At 49.3% G+C, this 18,602-nt stretch overlaps 2 protein-coding genes across 2 annotated transcripts in view; one reads left to right on the top strand and one right to left on the bottom strand.

Annotated features, from left to right (window-relative positions):
• Stk24 (serine/threonine kinase 24) overlaps positions 1–18,602 on the bottom strand; it is a 266,096-nt gene that overhangs the window by 117,162 nt on the left and 130,332 nt on the right. The gene's annotated exons all lie outside the window — the stretch shown is intronic.
• Positions 1–18,602, top strand: part of Farp1 (FERM, ARH/RhoGEF and pleckstrin domain protein 1) — a 216,773-nt gene that overhangs the window by 155,484 nt on the left and 42,687 nt on the right. Inside the window, exons 4-8 of the mRNA XM_057785936.1 lie at positions 6,749–6,791; positions 9,394–9,472; positions 12,819–12,916; positions 16,168–16,282; positions 17,080–17,227. Of these exons, the coding sequence (XP_057641919.1) occupies positions 6,749–6,791; positions 9,394–9,472; positions 12,819–12,916; positions 16,168–16,282; positions 17,080–17,227 (483 nt within the window). The remainder of the gene's footprint in view (positions 1–6,748; positions 6,792–9,393; positions 9,473–12,818; positions 12,917–16,167; positions 16,283–17,079; positions 17,228–18,602) is intronic.

Below are 18,602 nucleotides of genomic sequence, written 5' to 3'. Positions count from 1 at the left end.
CTTCTGGTCCAGGCAGTTTCTGTTCCTGAAGGATTTCTCTGTAGAGCAGAGAAGTCTTTTTTTATCAGCCTTTAAAAAAATAGGTTGGGTCTTTGACTGGAGTGCTATTGATCTAAGCATCAAGACCTTGTACTTTGGGTCTGAGGCTGATCAAAGGTAGTTTTTGATAACCTTGGACACAGAAGCCTGAAGTGGAGGCCTGGTAACCAGGAGGGCTCAGCAGAACTTGACTGGTCTGATGGGAGAAAGGCCTTGATGGACCCCCCTCTGCCCTGGCCACACAGAAACAGCCACAGACTCTGTGAGCAAAAGGGTGTGCCATGTCCCAGGTGACCATCCGGTGTAGAGGCAAGATGGCCAGGACCCCCAGGGCTTGTTGGCCAGCCTGCCTCTCCTGACGGCTGAGTTCTAGGCCAGTGAGAGGCTTGGTGTCAAAAGTAAGGTAGACTGTCGGCTGAGGAATGATACCTGAGGTCTCTCTCTGGCTGTCACATGTGTACCTGCACTAGCACATACATGGGGAAAACCCACCTTGTTTGTGGCCACGAAAGTTTGGATGTCCTGTGGCTTTTACATATCATAAAATATAATTCTTCATTGAAGTTTTTCACCCCTACTTGAAACAGCCCATTTGCTCTGGAACTGTACCATGCCACGGCCCAAATTTGATGCATGCACACCCCAGTTACCAATCTCTGCTTGGTTTTATTCCTCCGGGTGGGTGCCCTCCCATCCATACATCACAGCAGACAAATTCAGAGACACTCTTACCCAGCCCCTCACAATAAAGCCGGTAGCTGATCCGCCTCCGGTCTGCTCAGCCCAAGCCCCATGTCCTGTGTGTTACCTTTGCTGCCTGTCCCCAGACCTCCTTGCATCAAGGATGCCGCTCCACCCAACCCAGACAGCTGGGTGGGTAACATCCTTTCCTCCGGCAGTGGGTGAGCACCTGCCACCTAGAAGACCCTCAGCTCTTTCTTGGAGTCTGTCCTTGAATTGTAACTAAGACGCCTCTAAGGCTAGCCTGCCAGTCTTGAGTGACATAATTTCTGGATCTGATGGAACGATCTGATTTCTTAAAAGCCAGTGTGGGTACTCATGGGAAAAACCTGACATTTGCCATTTGTTTTCTGTGTCCCTTGTAGCCGGGAGAAAAGAATTGCCCGTGGCAAGTGTGCTTTTGATGGTTTTTGTGTCAGAAACTGCAGTCATTTGGCATGGCAGGTGTCCCTTGCTGGATGTCCTTTATTTATGAATACTCACCGTCCCTCACCTTGCTTCTTCCCCGAGGGCTGGATCTGAGGTGAGCTGGGGGCCCCTGTGAAGAACATGCCAGGTGTATGGGTTAACAGTACGGCAGGGTGAAGGGCACCCAGAACAGGTGAGCCGGAGGAGGTGAGGGTGTGTGGCTCTGTCGCCACAGCATCTGGCGCTGTCCGTGCCAACAGGTGGTCAGAGGGACAGGGCAGGCCCCAGCGGTCAGGCTTTCTGCAAGCCAATTTTTTTTTTTTTTTTTGTGCAAGCCAATATTTTATACTTCAGAATTTGCTGAGATGGCAGGCCTGTCTCATTGCTGACGCTCCCTGACACATTAAATTAGTTAGCCATAATATCCAAAAGACATGTGATGTTGGCCTCTGATCTCCATGTGCACAGTCACACACGTGCCCCTCGAGTGTGTGTGTATGTGTGTGTGTATCCACATACATATGCTCACAATACAGGATGACAAACCAAGAAGAGAGATGAACTTATATTGAGTCATTAACATTCGAAGGAAGCCTTTTATGCTCCAGTCAGGACAGGCATTTGAACACACACACACACACACACACACACACACACCTGGTCAGGGATCTGGGATTTTAAATAACAGAATCTCCTTCCACACAGCTCTGCTTGTTTTTGCTAGAGGCTGCCACCCCACTGTGACCTTCTGTGCTCACAGGGTCTCTTCTTAGAAGGGCATAGAGACAGACAGGATTAGGGTCTACACTAATGCCCTCAATTTAACCCAGCCACCTTTTTAAAGGTCACATCTCCAAATGGCACTCCCATGCAGTGACCCTGGGAATGTCAGCAAACAGATGCAGCTAAGAGTGTGTTTCTGCAGGTCAGTTCAACATGGCTTCCCAGCCCATCTTCCCTGCTTGCCTGTATTTCAGTCAGTTCTCAGTCTCTATCCAAATCTGTTTTGTCTCTAAGGTTCCTTTCCCACTTTGGAGAGTGTGCACTGAATGCATAGACTGTGGTAGGAAGTGATTTCACACTCAAGTGTCAAGTGGGGGGAGAGAGAGGGCAGGGGAGGTGGGGGAGGGGAGGAGAGGGGAGGTGCATCACCATCCTGGCACTGTCTTTATGGGCATCAGGAGTGGTTGGAGTTCTTACCACAGCCTGGATAAACTAAAGCAGCAGGGCCTCAGATCTCAACCAGCAAAGATGTTCAGCTCCGTAAGTTCCTCCTTGAGCCCCACAGGCCCGTTGGAGCCACATGCCCAGGAGACAGCAGGACTAATTTCAGAGAGCTCAGAGAATTCCAGTCGTCCACCTCCAGAGACCCACCGGCAGCGCAGTTGGCTCCGCTCTGTGTGGGCTCCTGGGACCTGTCCGGGACTGAGTCCAGGTTGCTTTGCTTCGGTGGAGAGTGCCCAGAACATCCAACTGTTCCACACTCATTCAATCACTGAGGCGCAGGTCCTGCATCACAGGTGTGATGGTTTGAAAGAAAATGGCCCCACAGGCTCATAGGAAGTAGCACTATTAGGAGGTGTGGCCTTGTTGGAAGACGTGTCACTGGGGGCGGGATTTGAGGTTTCAGATGTTAAAGCTAGGCTCAGTGTCTCAGTCTCTCCTGCTGCCTGGGGATCGAGATGTAGAACTCTCAGCTCCTTCTCTAGCACCGTAAACACCTGCATGCCACCATGCTTCCCGCCATGGCAATAATAGACCAAACCTCTGAACTGTAAGTCAGCCGGATTAAATGTTTTCCTTTATAAAAGACGCTGTTGCCATGGTGTCTCTTCGCAGCAGTAGAAACCCTAAGACAGTAGGCGAGCCCATCTCCCTCAGCTGTTGCTTGCGAGGCTGGCTGGGCACCTCTCCCCTGGCTCAGCTCACCTGGGGTATGATTAATGCCTTAGGGTGCCGTCACCACAGGGCTCCTCAGCTCAAGCCCGCTTAACTCACACGGAGCTCATGTTCACAGACCTGTATGCTATAAAGCCACATGCTCGGTTTGGCTCAAACCACCATGTGAATTTGATGCTTCCAGAGAAATGCCAAAAACAGAGGGAGGGATGTTTAAAAACAATTCATAAAATTGGAGACTCTGTTGCCAGCACGTGGTAGCTCTGCCCTTTGCAGAAGTCTGGTGGGCGTGTTCTCTGAGCGTCAGCAGCAAGAGAGCTCTTGGTGATGGGTCCTCCGTGGAGCTGCAGAGACTGAGGGTCACAGGGTTCACAGAAGGGTCCCAGAAATAGCCCTCTCTCTCACACTGTGGTTGTTGGGAACATTCACCCATGAGCCTTGGGTCCTCTGAGTGACACATAGATTAGCAATGTCACCTCCCTGGGTCTGCCTTAGATGTGTTTCCCTCTCTCACAGAATGGAAAACATTCTTTCTGGTCCGTGCCAGTGCCTTGGGCGTCCTCTCTTCACACCCGGGTCTCCCAACTCATCTTGTCTGTATGTTCGACCCCTCATCCGAGCAAGTCTTACCTGAGTGTTTTCTGAGTTACAAACTGCAGGTCACCCTTGCCTCCGTTCTCTTCCCTCTCAGCAGAGACACTCGGGAATGCTCACACCCCTTCACTGCCCACTGAACTTCCAGGCCACTGCTGAACTGAGAGTTTCCCACGTGTACTGGCAAACTCCTCTGGCTTGATAGCTGCATGTTCATCCTTCTGAACATACTGCCATTCCCTGGCACACAAGACCTGCTACCCCTGACTATCCCATGAGTGTTTACATGTCTGCAGGATTCGTGTGTCACAAGCCTAAGCCACAAGTCGACGGTGTTAGGAGCCAGGGCATTTGCAAGGTGATTGGATCACACAGGCAGAGCCCCTTGTGGATGGTGTAGGGTCCATTTAAAAGAGGTTAGAGGAGTCTGGTGTTAGTGATTCATGCCTTTAATCCTAGCACTCAGAAGGCAGAGGCTGGATAGATCTCTAAGCTCAAGACCAGCCTGGTCAGCAGATCGAGTTCCAGGCCTGACAAAGCTACAAGGAAATATCTCAGAAAAAAAAAAATACCTCAGAAAGGGATGGAGCGTGAGGGAGGACCACGGTAATATCCCACCTCAGAACGATGGAACGTGAGGGAGGACCAAGGCAGTATCCTACCTCAGAAAAGGATGGAGCATGAGGGAGGACCATGGTAATATTCTACCTCAGAAAGGGATGGAGTGCGAGGGAGGACCAAGGCAATTTCCTACTTCAGCAAGGGATGGAGCGTGAGGGAGGACCAAGGCAGTATCCTACCTCAGAAAGGGATGGAGCGTGAGGGAGGACCAAGGACGCTGGACTGTTTCATCCTTTCTTCCATGTGAGCGTGCAACTGAAAGATGCCTTGAACCAGGACCTGGGCCTTCTCTGGGACTTCCAGACTCTAGGATTATGAGATATCAGTTCCTGTGGCATTTTGTTACAGCAGCCCAGGTGGCTTAAGACAGGTCTCAAAGGTGTTCACCCGTGTGTGTGGTGTCTCTGTCACGGCTCAACAGGTGTAGAGTCAACACAGAACACATCCCAAATGAGAAATTACTTGTCAGCCTCTCCTGAGCTCCAGACACACCCACCCTCCCATTCCCCACCCCTTCTTGGCTGATCTAGGAGCATCTCTTGGTCCTTCAAACCCTGGTCCTTTCCTGGGACTAGGAATGACAGCAGTGACTAGCCAGATGCTCATAGCAGAAACCTGGCCGTAAGAGTAAGGGGATGCCCCTGTGCCCTGGCTGTCCTCCGTGACCACCGCGTATACAGACACATATACACGCATGGGCATCTAGCTGTCTGAGGCAGCATTTCATTGTTTCGGTTTGCATTTCTAACACAAATCATTCCCTAATGTCAGCATTTGCTTCTTTGCCTTTGAAATTTTCTTTTTGCAAATATCTGTCATTCTTGACATGGCTTTCTCCACGCGGCTCCCTTCTCTAACCTTTGCTCTCACCATGAGGATGTTAACCTTGTTTTTATTCGATATGCAAAGAGAATCCCTGTCAGTTCAAGGAGAGTTTTTTAAAAAAGAATCCATAAAACGAACTTGTGTGCTTAACTTATGTTTTATTAACGCAGCCAGCTGTTTTTTCTGATTTGAACTTTACACAGGGAGCGGGCATGTGGGCGGAAGAGGGCTAGGACTTGGGGGTGGGCGAACCCAGCTCAGTCTGCCTCTGAGCTCTGGATGGGGCACCTGGGACACATTCTGCACCACACACGGCTCGGGTTTCTCTCCTGGATATCAGGAATCCCATTGACTTGTTTGGCGAGGTTTCGGGAACATGCGAGGTATGATAGTCTCTAAGTTCTTACTCCCCTCTCTTGTCCCTCAAGGATTTCCTATTCTGTGTATACGTAACCACGTATGGATTTCATTTCTCAAAGAAGTGCGCCCGTTAGACTCGGCTAGGAACACGGGGCATTCATTATCACTCATTCGCTAATATTTTCTCAATGGGAAATATGAAAAGGCACAAATAAGAGTAGGAAATGTCTTCGTTTTCTGAAATCTTTATTTTTATTAGGCTTTTCCGTTTGTGTAGGTGTGTGTCTACATGTTGGTATGTGCACAGGAGTGGAGATGCCCATAGAGGCTCAGAGTATCAGAGCCCCTGGAGCTGCAGATGGCCGTGAGCTGCCTGACATGGGTGCCGGGCACTGTACTTGGGTCCTCTGAGCTCTTAGCTGCTGAGCCATCTCAGCAGCCCCAAAACTTTCTTAATTTTTAGTGTTTTAACTTTTTTGCACTGCCTTGAGCCTCCTATCTGCTAAGCGGGCTGCTGTGGAAGGCACTGTCTATCCCTGTTAGCTATTCACCTGAACTTAGAGAAGGGTGTTTTTATAAATATGTTCTATGTAAGTGTTTTGTGTGTGTGTGTGTTCTATATGTGTTTTGCCTACATGTATTAGTGTACCACATCCTTGTATTACACACAGAGACCAGTAGAGGGCGTCGGGTCCCATTAGTGTACCACATCCTTGTATTACACACAGAGACCAGTAGAGGGCGTCGGGTCCCCTAGAGCTGTTGTGAACTGCCATGTGGGTGTTGTTGACCCTAAGTCCTACAGAAGAACAGTCAGTGCTCTTAACCTCTGCCACTCCCCATCCCCTCAAAACGGTTTTAATTGTCAGATTCAGGCATAGATTCTGCGGATCATACAAAAGAAGCTAGCAGAGACTGGAATGACCGTCCTCTTCCTGAGGACCTGGGTTCAGTATCCAGCAGACACATGATGGCTCACAGCCATCTGTAACTCCAGTTCTAGGGCATCCGACGCCCCCTACTGACTTCTAAGAGCTCTGCGTGTATGTGGTGCACAGACATCTGTGCAGGCAGCATGCCCATTCACAGAAGGTGATAAAATATAAACATTTTGAAGGAAGTAGCAGTGTAAAATGTCCTAGAGGGAGAAACAGCGCTCACATCCTGAGATTCTCGAGCGTGTCTTCATTTCAGTAGCTCAGCGTGGTCTCAGGATCTTCGCCCTCCCACTGAAGCCTCCTTTTGCTCTTCCTCTCCTTAGGTGTGGCTGGACCTCCTGAAGCCCATTGCAAAACAGATCCGAAGTAAGTATATCCTTCATGCTCACCGCTGTGGCAGACGTAAGGCCAGGTGACTCCCACGGGGGTGTCTGCCTGTGACATGAAACACTAGAGATGCAGATTCGCCTTTCTCTTGTGACAGCCTGTCATCACCCGCTAACCCACACGTGCTGAAGTATGGGAGGTCTGCCGTTTTCATACATCGTACTCCGTAATAAACTTGATTCGTGACTAATGCTTGCTATTAAACCTCGGAATAATTGAGCTTGTCCGCTCTATGCTGATTTTCGTTACTGTCGTGTTCCCCGGGGAAGGGTGGAGCCGTGTATTCATAAGATAGATTTGAGGGTTTCTAATCTCCCTCTGCAAAGCCTATGAAATCAGAATGCTGGTTTTGGCTGAGGAGAAAGTGCTTAATTGTGTGTGTGGGGATATGTGTGTGTGTGGGGGTGTGGTGTGTAAGTGTGGGGGTGGTATGTGTGCGAGGGTGTGTGTGGAGTGTGTGTGATATGTGTGCTGTGTGTGGAGTGTGTGTGCTGTGTGTAAGTGGTATGTATGAGTGGTTTGTATGTGTGTGTGAGTGGTTTGTGTGTGGTGTGTGAGGGTATGTGTTAGTGGTGTGTGTGTATGTGTGAGGGTGTGTGTTTGTGTGGTGTGTGTGGCATGTAAGGGTGTATATTAGTGGAGTGTGTGGTGTGCGTGTGGTGTGTGAGGGTGTATGTGTGTGGTATGTGAGAATGTGTGTTAGTGGTATGTGTATGTGTGTATACAGAATGTGTGGACTGTGTGAAGTGTGTGTGGTTTGTGTGTGTAGTGTGTGTTGGGGGTGGTATGCGTGTGAGGGTGTGTGTATAGAGTGTGGTGCTGTGTGTGGAGAGTGTGTGGTATGTGTGGTGTGAGGACTGTGTGAAGTGTGTGGTGTGTGTGAGTGGTTTGTGTGTATGCGTGGTATGTGAGTGTGTGTGTGATGTGTGAGGGTGTGTGTTAGTGGGGCATGTGCGTGTGTGTCTGATCGGTAAGCAGAGCTCTATGTGAGTGCAGCCTGCATGTGTGAAGAGATCAATAGGGCCCTGAAAACACTGGGGGAGAGGAAGCTTGTTTTCCCCTCTAGGTCTCCTGACCCTGAGCTCCGACTTATCGTTCTCACTGTTTTGAGATAAGCTGTGTTCTTAAAGTCGGCCCAAATGGCCCAGATCAAGTCAGTGAGACCGGAGCTGCAGGCTTTAGCTGCACCTGAAGCTCACCCCACGCCCTAATTCGCTTTCTCTGATTAGGAAACCCCTCCGGGCCACTCCTAGGCATTGCTGTGGAGGTGAAGACTGCAGTGGTGTTGGGGGGGGGGCTCCTGCAGTTGGAATTGATGCTCTTCTCCAGGTATTTAAAGTAAGCAGTGACTCACGCTAAGTAATGAGAGGCTGTGTTCCCTCATGTTTCTGTGATATAGCCAGCGGAGCTGGGGGGACACACTACCGAGAGCAGCCCCCACGGCTGGCAGGCCCCAGATGTCCCCTATCTTTGTAGTGATGCTTGAGGCGCCCCCTTGTGGCACAGCATCCGCAGTTGTGAGGTCATAACTGGATCCTGGTTCTGTGTGACAAAACCATCACTTGGCATTGACACAAAGATTTTCCCAGCTTTGGGCTCCTTTGGACCTGAATGGCCCCGTGAGTGTGGAAATGGCCATGACCTCTGTCTGACTTGTCCGGCTGTGGTTGTTTTGTGCTCAGTCGGTGACTGACCGACATGAAAGGGTAGACGTCCTCCCTCCCTCGCCCTGTCCCCTAACTGACCAGAGACTTGCAGCTTGTGCCGCCATTCCCCTCATTTTTAGAGTTAAGTGGGGAATATTTCAAGATCCTTAGCGTCGGTTTTTTATGTTTTGACTTAAATAAAAAGTGTGTACAGAGTGTGTTCCTATATCTGTGCACTCCTTGCGTGCAACGCCCAATGCTTTAATCCCGAAGTTCTCCGTCACTTTCTTCCTGCAATCCCCAGCTACTTCCTGATTTTGTCCCAACTCCTTGGAAATAGGCACGAGACAGTAAAGCCCTTGACCGGCTGACGTAGACAGAGCCCACACCTTTTTTATTTCCTCCTCGGGCTCAGAAGCTTGCAGCACGCTGGACAAACTGGTAGCAGCCAGGCTTTGTAGACAGCTGCATACCCTCAACTGTGTTTTACATTTTCATTGTCTCCCCTTCAGACGGTTTGAGGCTGCTCACGAAAAGAGGTAGCTGGTCTGCGAAGTGTGATGGCATTTGCCTTTAATCCCAGCCTTCAGGACGCAGAGCAGGCAGCTGTCCGTGAGCATGAAGCCTGCTGAAGCCACATACTAAGATCCTGTTTAAAACAAGCAACAAACCAAAAGTATCTGGTGAAATACAGCTGGCTGATTAAAAAACCCAGTGTAACTCAGCTCCAGAGGGATCAGTGGAACCGCCGACTGTGTGTAGAGTTCTCGTCAGAGTCCTGTCTTAGAAAGCTGAATTCCTCTTACCTGAAGATGTGTGTTAGCAGCTATGGCTAGACTCTGGGAACCTGGGAGGGGCAGTGATGAGCTTCGGAAAGTGATCTGGGAAACGGTCATGACTACACTCCTTAATGATTTTTTTTTTGTTCTTTTCAGGGCCAAAGCATGTTGTTCTTAAGTTTGTTGTGAAATTCTTCCCACCTGACCACACACAACTCCAAGAGGAACTCACAAGGTTAGTAGCTGTCAACTGGACATTTTTCACTGTAGTGTAAAGAGGAAAAGTGAACTAGTTTCTATTGGCCAAATATTTTCCATAATGTTTATTTGTCCGTATCTCTTCAGCGCTTAGATGTTTAACGCTCCTCTCTTCTATCTCTGCCTACAAGATGAAGGAGAAGGCCATGCTCTTCCTTTGGCCTGGTTTCTTTGTGACTGACCACGAAGGAAAGTGGCCTTTGCCCCGGTCAGTGTCAATCCCCCGCCCCATCTGTTATAACCCGAGTCAGTTTTAGGGGTCTCTTTTGTGAAGCCATTCTGAATTCTGTTAAGAGTGCCTGACAGGATCTGAATTCAGTTCCCAGCACACAAAATTGGGTAGCTCACAACCATCTGTAACTCCAGTTCCAGGAGATCTGATACCCTCTTCCGGCTTCTCTGGATAGCTTCACACATACACACACACGCACGCACACACACGGTATGGGGGATTTTAAAATAAAGACTGCATCTTCCTTGCTGCTCTAGGTAGGTGAATTTGACAGTGCCCACAGCAGGAACAAACACCATACGTCCAAACACTTGCAGAAGGCCACAGAGGCCGGGGTGTGGGGAATACACATCACGATGAGAAAGCATCCCAGTGATAGGTAGTGTTGAAAACTGGCGCCTTGGGGATGCTGGAGTGTGGGGCTGGAAGTCTCGTGGGATCCAGGTGTCCACCCGTGAGATGAAGCAGCAAACGTGCTGCGAAGCGCTCTTAGCCACTGAGCCGTCTCTCCAGCCCCGCCCCACTCCCAGCTTTTCTCATGGCATGGCTCAGACTTGTCCCTTGTGCCGATGCACGGAGCCACTTTGCCTTTCCCTTTTCCTCTATTTGTCTGTCTTCATCCAGCAGGATAGATTCTACCAGTATCCTGCCGTAGACTGCCTGCAGAGGTTCCCGCTAACCGCCAGGAAAGCTGAATTAGTCTTACTTAGTATGAATAGGAACACTATTAAGACTTTCCAAATGAAACGAATCACAGCATCAGTGTGTTGCCAACAGGGTATGAGGCAGGGGGATTGTGTGTGTGATGTGGGCACACCATCTCCAGAAGCAAAGGCCCTTTGGCCATTCCTGTCTCACTGTCCCAGACACAGCCCACCCGTGGGAAGCATTTTGTGTTGTCACCGTTTAGCTGTGTTCAGTGCTACTGAGAAAGAGTGAGCCTGGCTCCCTGGGCCTGCCTGGACTGCTTCCGTTTATAGCCCCGGAGGTGTTGCTGAGTTCCGAAAGCGAGAACAGCCAGTGCTTCCACTTTCAGCTCATGCGGTCAGCAGAGGCCATGGAGTCAGGCCCAGGGAGCCGTTGCTCATGTTACCCCGGCCTGAGAACAGAGACTGAGCATAGCTGAAGGTGACAAGCTCCTGCAGCCTTCGGGAAACATGTACCCACTACACACGTGTAGACACGTCCAAGGCCCTCTGGGGTTGTCACCAATACCCACAAAGCCTGCTAGACTCTGGCCAGAAATAGTCCCAGAACACTCCTGTGTAGACACAGGACCTTGTGTCTGCATTGATAAATTATTCAAAGTACAATGCTTTTAAAACATAAGACCCTCTTAGTGGTTTGAAAATTAACTACAGGATGGGGTCAGAATTAAGGCCCATAGCTCTGTGAGGTATCGGGTTCAGTGAGCCATCAGATGAGGCCGACCCTTCCTCCAGGAGCCCCGTGCTCACGAGCAGGTTGTCCCCCACTTTTCTTCCTTGTGGCTTTCGAGGCAGGGCAGCAGGTGGTGGGGGCACACACAGGACAGGGCACACGTGCAGGAAGGAAGTTTGGGAAGCCCCTCTGTCGGCTGCTGGTGATTATGTTTTCTGCCTATGTGATGGTCACCCTTTTTGTATTTTTTTTCTTTTATCCTTTGCATTTTAGTTGTTAACCATGAAATGCCCTAAGCAAAATAAAGAAGATTGGTTATTACTTTTTTAAGTTAATATTTGTTGAATTGTTACAACTACTTCCTCCCCATGGGTTATCCTATCTGATAAATTTGTTCTTTGGCAGATTCATACTTGTATATAAATACACATTGTGACTTCTTCCCCCTCCCCCCTTATGTCCCTCCTACTCCTGTCAGTCCAGCACCCCAAGTCCCTGTTCCATATTTGTGTCATTTGGGGCATTCCTGTCTGGTGTGTGTGTGTGTGTGTGTGTGTGTGTGTGTGTGTGTGTGTGTGAGTGACAGAGTCCCCCCCCATCGCGACACACACCGAGTCTAACCAGGGTTGTCCACGTGACTATGGGTTGGAACACTCCATCTGCATGGCGAACCTGGTGAGCTCCCCACTGTACCCCATTTAGTTCTTACGGAAGTCTATGTGGCTGATATTGTTAAGGGCTTTTTTCTCTTTTTAGAATGAATTAGCATGTGGTCAGCAGCTGAGCACCGGCCTGTATTTCAGGCGCCTCTCTGTTGCTCTGACACAGAACCACGACCAAGGGAACTCAGAGGAAAGAGTGTTTGGTTCCTGACAGTTAGAGGCCAGGATGGCCGAGCAGAGGTGACAGGCGGCGGGTGGTGGCTGAACAGCAAGCTGAGAGCTCACATCTTGAAGCACAAGCAGGAGGCCAAAATGCTAAACTTGAACTATCAAATCCCACCCCAGTGACACACTTCCTCCAAAGGCCACACCTCCTAAACCTCCCCAGCATCACCATGAACTAGTGACCGAGATTCAAACATCTGGGCCTGTGGGGGACATTGTTGTCCAGACCACCACACCTCGCATGTGTGAGACCTGAGGTTCCACTGCAACACCCTAAAAATGCAACAAAGCAATCTTTTGTTTTACAAAGTAGGTGTACACTATAGAAAGTTAGAACTACTAACACTAAAACCCTAGAAATACCTCTTCCCTCTTTGTCTAGCATGTTAGCATGGATTGCGGAATATGATATATTAAATTTTTTTGTTCTTTCACCAACCCCCAATCACTGTGGACTCATGAGTTTTCATTAATTCATAATTTACTAATTCATAAATGTAACTCAGTATGTTTTAGTCTATGTTAATCATTCTTGTTGTGGTCAGGTTGTCACAGATTTGGCTTTGAAGGCAGGCCCCTTCGATACACCATACTTAGGAGGGCATGCCTCTATGGAAAATCAGCGATTCTGAGCTCACGCTCCCTTCACTGCCCCTCGGTGTCTCTAATCTGTTTCTTTACCTGGTTTTGCGTTCCTTTCTCTAATTTTTTACTGTGTGTTCAGATTGCCAGCAGGAAGCTGCCTCTGGACGCCGGCCCTCCCATTGGCTTCGCCCTCCTGTTGGCTTTGCCCATGTAACCCGCGTCTCTGTTGACTTTCACAGGTACCTGTTCGCTCTGCAGGTGAAGCAGGACTTGGCTCAGGGCAGGCTGACATGTAACGACACCAGCGCTGCCCTCCTGATCTCACACATCGTACAGTGTAAGTTCTTTGGAATTCCTTTGAGAACCCTCTTGGACCGACCATGGTCTGATGGAGGAGGAGTCCAAGGCACGCAGAAGCACAGTCAAGAATATCTATGTTGTCTTTGTGTTGCCGTGGATCCTTCAGTAGAGCAGAGACACTAAGTGCACTTGATTTTATCTATCTATCATCTATCTATCTATCTATCTATCTATCTATCTATCTATCTATCTATCTATTTTGGTTTTTCGAGGCAAAGTTTCTCAATGTAATAGCCCTGGCTGTCCTGGAACTCACTCTGTAGACCTCTGTACAGAGGCTTATTTCGAACTCATGGAGATCCACCTGCCTCTGCTTCCCGAGTGCTGAGATTAAAGTCGTGCACCACCACTGCCCAGCTTGATTTTTTTAAGGACAGATATACAGTGTTATCTCAGTTGTCTTAAAGGACAAGCTTGGATGGACAGTGGACAAGTGCACCAAATCCACTCTGTCCTTCCTGTCCTTGGATCTAGTGTTCCAATATTTGTCATTAGTGTTAGGACACAAGACTGCTGCAGACTTCACTTCCGTCCCAAGTAATTCGCAGAGGGGAACGCTCCAGAAGTGAGTTTACTCCACACCCATTCAGCCATTGCATTTGAGGAGGACCTCAAACAGATGACCTGGAAGAGACCAGGGTGCATGTTAACCCTGATGCCAAAGCAAAACCTAAACCCTTAACCGACCTTGTTTCTATCCTCAGGATGGAAAAGAGTTTGCTCAGAGCTGAGAAGTCCAAACTTAGACTCCTACAAAGTTTAGACTTTGTCTTCACTGCACAGCCTCATTTCAGAGTAGCCTGGGTACTGAAATGTATCCCCAAACCAATACATTTGTGCCTTCAGCGTCCTTTGCGGACACACGTAGGGCGGCGGAAATCTGGTCGCCTTGTGCACGTGATTGCTGCCTTTGTCCCTAAGTGCACTGTGATGTATGTTGTAGAGAACATATGTGTACTGAATGAGCTTCATTTGGGCATGAGTTCTGCGTGGATGAGTCAAGAGTGTGTATTAGACAGCACTTCCTTAATAGAGCCACACAGAAACTCCAAAGTCAGTTCATGCCAACGTCCCAAGTGTTTCAGGACTCTGACCCCAGATTCCCCTTCGGAACAACATGCACTGATTGCTAGTTCATCGTTCACAGAGACTTTATAACTCTTGATTAATTTTTCTGAAGACTCGATGTTTTTACTTTATATGTATTTACATATATGTAGCATGTGTAGGTGCCCTTAGAGGCCAAAGAGCATAAATTCTGCTATGGTTACAGGTGGTTGTAAGCATTCCGATGTGGGTTCTGAACTCGGATCCTCCGAAAGAGCAACAGGTGCTCTTAACCACTGAGCCATCTCTCCTCATTTATTTTAGGAGTGTTTGCCTCCATATGTGTATGTAGACCATATGCGTGCCAGGTACACACACAGGTACCAACTGAACCCAGGTCCTCTGGAAAAGCAGTAAGTGCTCTTAACCACTGACCCATCTGTTCAGCCCCCGGATCTATCTTGAATACTGGGAATCAACTGTGCTTTCTAACCAGACAGAAGAAGCCATAGCAAGAGATCAAAGCTCCCATGCAGGGCACTGATAACTGTGTCTGCAGGCCAGGGCACCGTTTTCTGTGATGGGACGGAGACTTAATCCAGAAGAGGTAGTTAGGGAACAAGGTCATGTGTTGTGGCAGAGGCAGCCGGTAAGTGTTGCTGGGTGAGCCAGCTCGGCTTAGCGCAGGACAGGTCGTCTCAGTAGAGCCATGCGACCAGCATGCAGGCTGTGCATGGTGGCAGTGGGTGAATGGGCCGGATGTGGCGGCTGCTTCACGTTGGAACAAAAGGTAGCCGTCATAGCGACCACACTCTTGCTCCATTAGTTCATAGGGTGCACAGGAGGGGCGTGCCTCCCAGAGTCTGACAGACATTTTCTCTCTGGTGCACTGATACAATTGTCCTTTAAGGCCCAGGACCAGGCGTGTCTATGGTACAGCAATTTCCAGACAATGTTGAGGTTGCTGTGGGTGAAAAGTCTACACAGTTGCACTCCGACCTGTTACTTCTTTTTTTGGTTTTTCGAGACATAGTTTCTCTATGGTTTTGGAGCCTGTCCTGGAACTAGCTCTTGTAGACCAGGTTGATCTCGAACTCAAAGAGATCCGCCTGCCTCTGCCTCCCGAGTGCTGGGATTAAAGGCATGCGCCACCACCGCCCAGCGACCTGTTACTTCTGACAGTGTAAGAAATTTGGTAAACTCTTAAGGTAAAACAACAACAACAAAAACGTCTACTTCTTCTCCCAGTGACATCTCTTCTGTGACAATGCATTTGGGCTGTCGCATGTAAGAGTTTCAGCAGTTGGTTTTGTGAAGTCCTGAAACTCCTAGGTCTGTTGACGCTGCATCACTCCGCAATCACCGCATGTATAGGATGAATAGGGAGACAGAAAGCACTCCCAGTTTCCCGTAGCGCAGCTGGGTAGATGTGTTGACAACGGAATCCTTCAGAGGCACTATGAGATAGGATTTTCTCAGAGAAGAATGATGAATGTCTAAGCTGATGGTTCAACAACAGTGAGCCCAAGGATGCCACCTCTGATTGTGCATTTGTTTCACGATGCCACATGGTGCCCTGCTGGTGTGTGCAGTTAACATGTGTGAGGCCACATGGTGCCATGCTGGTGTGTGCACTTACCGTGTGTGAGACCACACAGTGCCCCGTTGGTGTGTGCAGTTAACGTGTGAGGCCACACGGTGCCCTGCTGGTGTGTGCACTTACCATGTGTGAGACCACACGGTGCCCCGTTGGTGTGTGCACTTACCGTGTGTGAGACCACACGGTGCCCCGTTGGTGTGTGCAGTTAACGTGTGAGGCCACACGGTGCCCTGCTGGTGTGTGCACTTACCATGTGTGAGACCACACGGTGCCCCGTTGGTGTGTGCAGTTACCGTGTGTCAGGATAACATTAGAACAAAGAAGAAACCAGAGCATATGTGGGTAAAAGATGGAAAGTCGCGAAGTTTTCTTCACAACTGCTAGCATCAAGGAGCAGAAGCCACCTTCCGCGTTGCTCTACCTGTGAGATGCGCTCCCATCCCCGCTCCGAGGTTGCTCTCCTCACAGTCCCCACCAGCTGTGCTCATCCAGGGTCACCTTTGGGTTTGCCGGTCCGAGACTGTAACACATTCTGAACGGTTTGTCCCGTGTGGCCCATTTTCTTTTCTGTTTCTTTGTAGCCGAGATTGGGGATTTTGATGAAGCCTTGGACAGAGAACACTTAGCAAAAAATAAGTACGTACCCCAGCAGGATGCGCTCGAGGACAGAATCGTGGAGTTCCACCACGGGCACATGTGAGTCGCGTGCTTGGGTTCCTATTGCCCTCCAGCTCTCGCTTCCTGCCTCCTGGCACGTGGGTGTGCATGCGTGCACATACGCCCACACAGGCATACACACACATGCACGCACGCACACACGTGTTGAGTGACATATACCAAAGGCTGAAGGAAGGAGTATAGAGTTTCACTGGGGTGTTATGGTCCATCTTGAGCGCTCAAAAAATACAGAGTTGAATGTTTGAGACCCTTGCTCTGAGACAGAATGACCCTTGAGCATAGGGGAGTGTGTAAGACTTGAGGACCTCGGATAATCATCTCATTGGAGCACAGGAACGTGTGTGTCAAGCCAGGCATCGTGTTAAATGTGGGGAAGCTGCAGAGCTTTTCTCACGCCCGTTTTTTGGTCTGGTCAGGAGAACGTTTTCAAAGGACACTGAACACCTTTTCTCCTGTGGCTCCGAGGCCTCTGCACCCTGCCACGGTTAGGAGGGGCCTTGCATTCTGCTCCAAGTTCAACTTGATTAACACAGTAGCGTTTCACTTTTGCGTGACCTAGAGGAAACTGAGATCCTAAAAAGCTGCCTGGCTTGGAGATGGACTGTGGGGTTTCATGTTACCCTGGCAATAGGGCTTTTGTCCTCACTGTGAGGCTTTGGGGTTAGCGGGTGGAAGCTGGGTGCCATCTGATCGGGCAGCCCTGTGGCTCGCCATGAAGTGCCTTTTATTTCCCAGGAGGAGCCGCTTAATCTGAAATTAATAGACACGGGGAATTCAAATCCCCCAGCCTTTCTCTTCCTTCCTTGCTTTGTCAGTGGACAAACCCCGGCAGAGTCAGATTTCCAGCTCCTGGAGGTGGCCCGTCGGCTGGAGATGTACGGAATCCGGTTGCACCCTGCCAAGGACAGGGAAGGCACCAAGATCAACCTTGCTGTCGCCAACACGGGAATTCTAGTGTTTCAGGTGTGGAGAACACAGCGCCTTTCCCTTGCGGAGGGAGAGAGGGAGGGAGGGGAGTGGGCTCTTCCCCCCAGGTTCATGCAGGTGGCCAGGCTCAGGCCTCTGGTAGTTACTTCCAAGTGAACAAGAAAGCCTTCGGCTTCTAGACTGTTTGTGAGTTTGTCCGCTTGTTTCTGCATTTCTCCTTGTCCTGCTTGGAGACTCCACACTAGAGATTTGTTTGGGTTTAATAGATCTTTCAGAGCATAGACCCTAATGACTCCCAGTAGGCCTGTGCTGAGAACACAGTGTACAAGAACCATGATCTCAGACCCCAAATAAACGCCTCCCATACTCAGAGGTGACATCTTGACACTTAGTTAAAAACTGATCCTTCTTTTTTCCTTTCACATTAATTTGTGTTGAATCAGCTTATTTGGGACTTTAATATGCCCAGTTTTAAAAGCTGATGTGCTTTTGGGAAAGAACAGCACCATGATAATTTTTCAGCAAGATAGACTCTGCCCCTGCATTCTTAGCCTGTCCTGTCCTTAAAGGCGTTGTCTTTGCTCATCGATGTCCGCGGTCTTCATCCCCTGCCTGCACTGGAGGATGGCTTTCTCTGAGCAATGCTTCTCTCTGCCTACCTTCCTTCAGGTATGATTTGCTGAGCCTGGTGTCATGCAGCTGAAATCCTAGCCCTGGGGAAGAGATAGGAGGGGGTGTTGCTGGAGCCATCCCAGTCAGTGAGCTACAGGTTCAATAGAACCCTGTCTCTGTGACCTTTGGCCTGCACACGCAAGCACGCACGCTCTCTCCCTCCCTTCCTCCTCCCCCCTCACATACCACACACATGTACTCACACATACATTCATACATATTCTCACACACCCACTCATAAATTCACACATACACACTCACACGAACTCACACACAAACTTACACACATGAGTTGTAGCAGCCCCCTGCTCGTGAATAGAATCTGTTCACAGCACACACTAAATATCACACAGCCACATCCTTAACGGTTGAAGCTTGGGTATCGTAGGAAGGATGTTTTGAAAAGCAGGATGGTATCTGACGAGGAGCTGCTCCCTGTGTTTTCACCCACACAGATCATCCACGAATACCTGATTTTAAAGAGCAATAAAACAAACTTTTAACAAGTGTACATCATTAACCCCAGCACTCAGGAGGCAGAGGCAGGTGGATCTCTATGAGTTTGAGGCCACCCTGGTCTAAGAGTGGGTTCTAGGACAGCCAGGACTAGAAAAACCCTGTCATGAAAAACAAATTTTTTTTTAAAAGGAAGAAGAAAGATAAAAGAGCAGTAAAACCTAGTGTTCTGTCATGACCGTTAAATTTCAAAACCAAGCTTTTAAGCATTTCCAGAGGTCAC

Source organism: Chionomys nivalis, chromosome 12 (genome assembly GCF_950005125.1).
Source record: "Chionomys nivalis chromosome 12, mChiNiv1.1, whole genome shotgun sequence".
Taxonomy (NCBI): domain Eukaryota; kingdom Metazoa; phylum Chordata; class Mammalia; order Rodentia; family Cricetidae; genus Chionomys; species Chionomys nivalis.
This window is presented reverse-complemented; position numbering and strand designations above follow the sequence as displayed.